Source organism: Lytechinus pictus, chromosome 2 (genome assembly GCF_037042905.1).
Source record: "Lytechinus pictus isolate F3 Inbred chromosome 2, Lp3.0, whole genome shotgun sequence".
NCBI lineage: Eukaryota > Metazoa > Echinodermata > Echinoidea > Temnopleuroida > Toxopneustidae > Lytechinus > Lytechinus pictus.
In genome coordinates, this window is record NC_087246.1 from 65,118,167 (window position 1) to 65,123,760 (window position 5,594).

General features: G+C 37.0%; 1 protein-coding gene across 1 annotated transcript; it reads right to left on the reverse strand.

Annotated features, from left to right (window-relative positions):
* Nucleotides 1-4,739, reverse strand: LOC129253788 (cell adhesion molecule 1-like). The gene has a single exon (XM_054892215.2). It carries the CDS (start codon nucleotides 4,683-4,685, stop codon nucleotides 3,120-3,122), a length of 1,566 nt encoding a protein of 521 aa, XP_054748190.2. The 5' UTR covers nucleotides 4,686-4,739; the 3' UTR covers nucleotides 1-3,119.
* Between the last annotated feature and the right edge of the window lie 855 nt (nucleotides 4,740-5,594).

Here is a 5,594-nt window from a genome sequence, read left to right on the forward strand (position 1 = left end):
TTTCTTTGTATTAAAATATATTTTGTTATACATTTTTTATCACTTGGTGCGTGCGCGCGACAGAGTCTATTTGCTTCGCAAATACACCGTCGCCATAATATTTGACATTATAATTCATATTATATACATAATGGTACTTTTAGTTTGATAATAAATATAAGATAAATACTATACAGATCCATGTCATTGTATGAACATATACAAAAAATAATACATGCAATTTAGATAGCACTTTGTAGTCATTTATAAATATTCACCGAGCGAGATGAATATAAATCGTAAAACTCATTTTTGAGCGACTTGCTCGTAGATTATTAAACGATTTCCAAGTTAACATAATGATGTAATTTTATCGAGTCATAGGAACTCGTATTTACAATGCTGAAGGGCATAATAATTATATTGTACATTTGTATTTTCCGCTATTGGTAAAATGAAAACGCCATAAATCACAATCTCAAAGATTGAGAATTAAAGAGTTGAACTGTGGACCTTAAATCGCGAAGAAGAAAAATAGAGCGAGACGGGGGGCTTAATCCCCTATTAAAATGCTATTGAATTTGAGCGATGCAAATGTTAAGAGTGAATTACTATCAAAATGAATGATTCTAAATCAACATCTGAAATGGCCGAGAGTGACTAATATCTTAAAGGGACTCTTTCACACCTGAACTTTTTAGCCAGAGTATACCGAAGTACGAATGGCTAGCTAGTTTAAATCATCCTGTGTATTGCTTTATGTTGTATAAAAGTACTATAACCTTTGTCATCCAATCATAACCAATCCATGGTCACAACAGCCAATTAAAATCAAGTTTCTTTTAAATCTATAAAAAAATTTCCTGAGTTGCAGCACCTTTCTTTTTTCATGCATTATTTGTTTTTTATAAGTGTGTATAGTCATTTTTAAAATAGTTTACAGTTGGCAGCAGTGGGGGAGGGGCAACACGATCTAAAGATTACGTCATTTTCGTTCAATAACTGAATAAAACAAGATATTATAATCATGATAAAATCTTGCACGATTTCCTAAGAACTTTTCTTTCCTCTCTTTTCTTTACTTTTTCTATAGATTCAACAAAGAAATTATGTTTTTGGAAAAAATAGGAAAGCAAAATTAACAAGGCAACGATAGTCAAAACTGACTAGTTTGCCTATTCAAAATAACAACAACATAATATATTTTGATACTCTTCCTTTTCACGTCTGTTTCTTATTCTTTTAACTCTCACTTCTTTAAAAATAACAAGGGTCGTTGTCGTCGACCCCCTTGTACAACTGTCCCTGGTTGGCAGATATAAGGACTGGAAAACATATAAGCAAAATTTTAAGGGGATTTTCAAGGAATGAAAACACTAAATGTAATAAATGATAACAGATTGTACACCACATTGATTGTATATTCACAGAGCAATTTCCAATATGCAAGCACAGATATTAATACGAATTTATGGATCCATTCGCACTGTTTTTTTTCTTCAAACAATAGTTACTATTTTATTTATTATGATGGATGTAAAATGTTAACGGTTGATTAATATAATCCTGGTTGCCTTAGCAGGTAAAGATATACTGGTAGCTACAACCGTAGTTTTCTTGAAAGAGAGAGAGGGATATACCGATAAAAAATATCTTGATATTTACATTTCAGCCATATACACGATAAAAGTCATTGCCTATAAAGAGTTGTCATGGCATGTTACAGTTGAATGTCATAAAACCAACTGTTACGTCAATTTTCCCCAGTGAATAGACAAAATAAAAACTTTGTAAATATTTAGTGTAAAAAGTCATATTCATATCCTATTTGAGTAAAAATAATTATTAAAAAAATTTCGTCAAATTTCGATGTTTGAATATGACGCCTGTAATTTTCGTGCATTACAAATAAAAAAGCAGCCAGGAATATAAGATCACGTAACACTTCTTTCTTTAAGATGCAGGACCATGAATGTAATTTATGAACCCTTATCATACATGATACCAATACTGTTAAAAAAACAAGGGTATTCTATTTTTTGAATACTGAATAAACAATATGGATAGTTACTTCCCGTTCCCATGGTGATAAGAACACAAATCTTTATAATGTTCATGGCAAGATAAATATAATTGGGTAAGATAAAACAATATAAAAGGCAGTGTATATGACATATACAAATTGCCAAATCCTGTTAAACCACATACTGCGAGTGACATTAGCGATACAAATATCGGATCATTTTACTGTATGTCATCAACACAACTGATATATGAAACTTCTCGCTCTTGTACCTTAAATGGAACATAAGACATAGTTTATATTGTACAATTAATGTCAACTGTATGGTATTATTCTACGGAAAACCAGAAACACGAATAAAATTGATGGTTATTATCATGATTATTGGTAGTAGCTATAATGTCACGTGGCCCTGAATCAGAGAAATTCAAATTTCGAGATTTTTGGTTCTAGTAAATGACACCACGAAGTACCATTTATGACATTAAAGAATTGAGGTTGTGGTATTAGAAATTTGATTTGTGATTTCTATTCATACAAGAAATTCAATTTCGATGTTTTGCAAGTTGGAAATTCGTGATATTCTAAAACGCGAGGAAATAAAGGGCTTGTCATTCCAGAATAGATGTGAATTCAACTATCATCTCCGACTAATTTTTCATAATTATTGTGGCTGTAAGGTAGAAAAAACTTGAGTTAATAAATGGATTGTCTCTAATTGAGACATACATGTGAGTAAATACTTGAATGAAATATCAGTTGATGGTGATGACTTCTAATTAAACATTCTTGATTCTGTTGAATTACAGTCTTGTATGCATCGAGGTTAAAACCGAGTTATGATTAAATGGTATCAAGAATTCAAGATAATGTTGAAATGTAAATCGTAAGCAAAAGCACAGTTCAGATAAGTTTCCAAACATGTTTTTAATACGTTTCAAAATATTCTGAAGTTCGTTTTAATAATCTTTCTGGTAAGCGTCTCCTTAAACCGGCAATGTCCAATGCATATTCACACACCATTATTGCGCAGGTTCCCTCACAACCAAGTAGGCCTTTCGCAATTTATAAAGACAATAATAACAGTTTCTTAATTTGTTGTTGCAGGCACTCTCCGTCATACTGTATAGCCTAAATCTGGTGGCTCTGTTGCCGCTCTCTGATATGAATGTCTTCTTAGTCGCACAACAATGACCAAGAGTACTATTAATATTACAAGCATGAAAATAAGTGCTAAAGGTGTGCCGATTTTTACTCTTCTCTGCGCCTGAATCTCTTTATTTTTCCGTCTATCCCTATCACCTGCATCGTTTCCTAGTCTGTCTGTGACAGTTAATACTGCTGCTGGCGATGCCGTCGTTGATGACGACGTCGTAGTTTTTGTCGTCGTTGGTTCAGGTGTAGTTGTAGGTTTACGAAGTATCTCAAAATTGGCATGCCGAACGGTGACGAGTTTCTCCTGGCAGAAAACCCCGCATGCCATCAAGTCGGTATCGTTGACCCGCACATTCCTGATGGACATGTGCGAGCCGCCATCGGAAATAATGATATGGTCATCGGGCGGTGGTTCGCCGCCAACTGGAAACCAGACCGCGTTACCGTTCTCGAGCGTCGTTGAACAATCGAACTCGATGTCATCACCCTCGGAGGCGATCGGCATACCGGGGTCGATGGTGATGATCTCTGGCGTAGTGGGTTGCGGACGCTCATTGACAATCAAGGGCCCGATATTGCAGTTTCTTGGGCCATTATTGTTAGCCTTGAGGCACTCATGTGATAAACATACCAAGGAGCACATGTACGTGGCACCAGTTAATTCGCGTGTAGCTATGACTGAGTGTTCGCTAAAAATCATTTCTGATCGATCCTCAATTGACGTGGTTATCACATCGATGCTTTTATTGAGTTGTCGAAACCAAATCAAATGCCATGGAGGGATTCCTTTCTCCGATCTACACTCAAATTTTAAAGAATCGCCCTCCATCACAATAGCTTGTCTTTTACCGTTCAAGTAGCACTCTGGATAGTGCAACTCAGGTACGTACCTAACCGTGATGTCCAGAGTTGCGACAGCACCAGGACGATTAATGCCTCGACATGTGTACTCACCACTATCTTCACTATGCAAATATTCGATGGTAAGATTAAAAACACGACGCGCATCGTCGGAGGAATCAAGCAATATTGACATGCGTTGAACATCCGCAGCAGGGGCAAGGATATCATGTGTACTCAACCTCTCTATTCTGTACCACGACACGGTCAAGATGGTTGGATCCAACACAACACAACTCAAAGTTATGGTGTCCCCTTCGGCAGGATTGGACCCTACTAAATACGTTTTGATTGCATCCCCAGCAGTAAAGTTTGTACTTGCAGAAGCTGAGGGCCAACCCATGTGGACCTTACTAACGCTCTGCACTGACGTCGATTTGAATGTCCTGTTCGGGATCGTCGTCTCTGCAGCTTCATGTGTACGATCCATGCTAGTTCTTTCATCCACCACCCCATCACCCCTCGTGGCTTCAGCGGCTACGAGTGCGCTATCAGTTTCGCTGCTCATGAGGTGTTCTGGTGGCAGAGCAGTGGCCAATGGCGTTGAGTGGTCGACCAACTGAGAAGCGACGTCACTCGCAAGAAATAAAGACATCAGGATAAGACAAGGAAACAGTGTCTCCATCATGCCGCGTCACGTCGGGTTGAACAGAAACCTGAAAGATAGAAAAGGAAAACGGTATCATAAGTGTTAGGTCAGGACTAACAAGAAAAAAACATTTGTTGTGAGAGAATGTAAATACAAAGTCAGAGTTTACAAATACTTTGAAAGGTAATTGTGTCATAAAATTGGCCTTCGCAAAAATAAAAACGGAAATTATGGTATCTTTCATTTGATCTTTAATTTGATAACTGCGCCACCATTACAGTTCCAACTTCCTGGTTTCAAGTACCATAAATTTCTATGGAACACAAATGTCGGGACAAATGTACGAGCTTTCCATATTGGTTCCAGTTATTGGTAGGCTCTCCAAGATTCCTGGCAGTTCTTCGGTGAAACCCTAAATGATATGGACTTAACATTTCATCTAAGGAGACACCTAAAATCACTCATGTATGATACATCTATAACCTACACAGTCATGTTCCATCTGAATTATCACCATGAAGTTGCAATATCTGGAATTGAGCTAGATTCGTAGGTAATGACGCTCACTTTGGACTAACAAGAGGCAGGTCTTTTCTTCGCAGCGTGTGTCAATGCGATGACAGAAGTCATGTTTCAAAAACCAAAGTCAGTATTCTTTCAGACACCATAGATTTATGGCTCATGACATCCATTGTCTGACGTACTTTTCCTCCCTTGCCGATAAAAGGAAGGTTTGACTGTTATATTCTAAAGACACTCTGTATCTTTTATGCAATGTTCATAGCCTATAGCATTTTTTTAATATTCTACGGGTACAGGCGGTCCCGATACGTGCTCTGTCACAAATAGGTCCCTGCTAAATCGGCTCATGATTTCAATAGCTGTGTATTGTTGTCCAGAATATCTGGGTAACTTTTAAAAATCCTTTTAAGAGTAATGTGATTGATA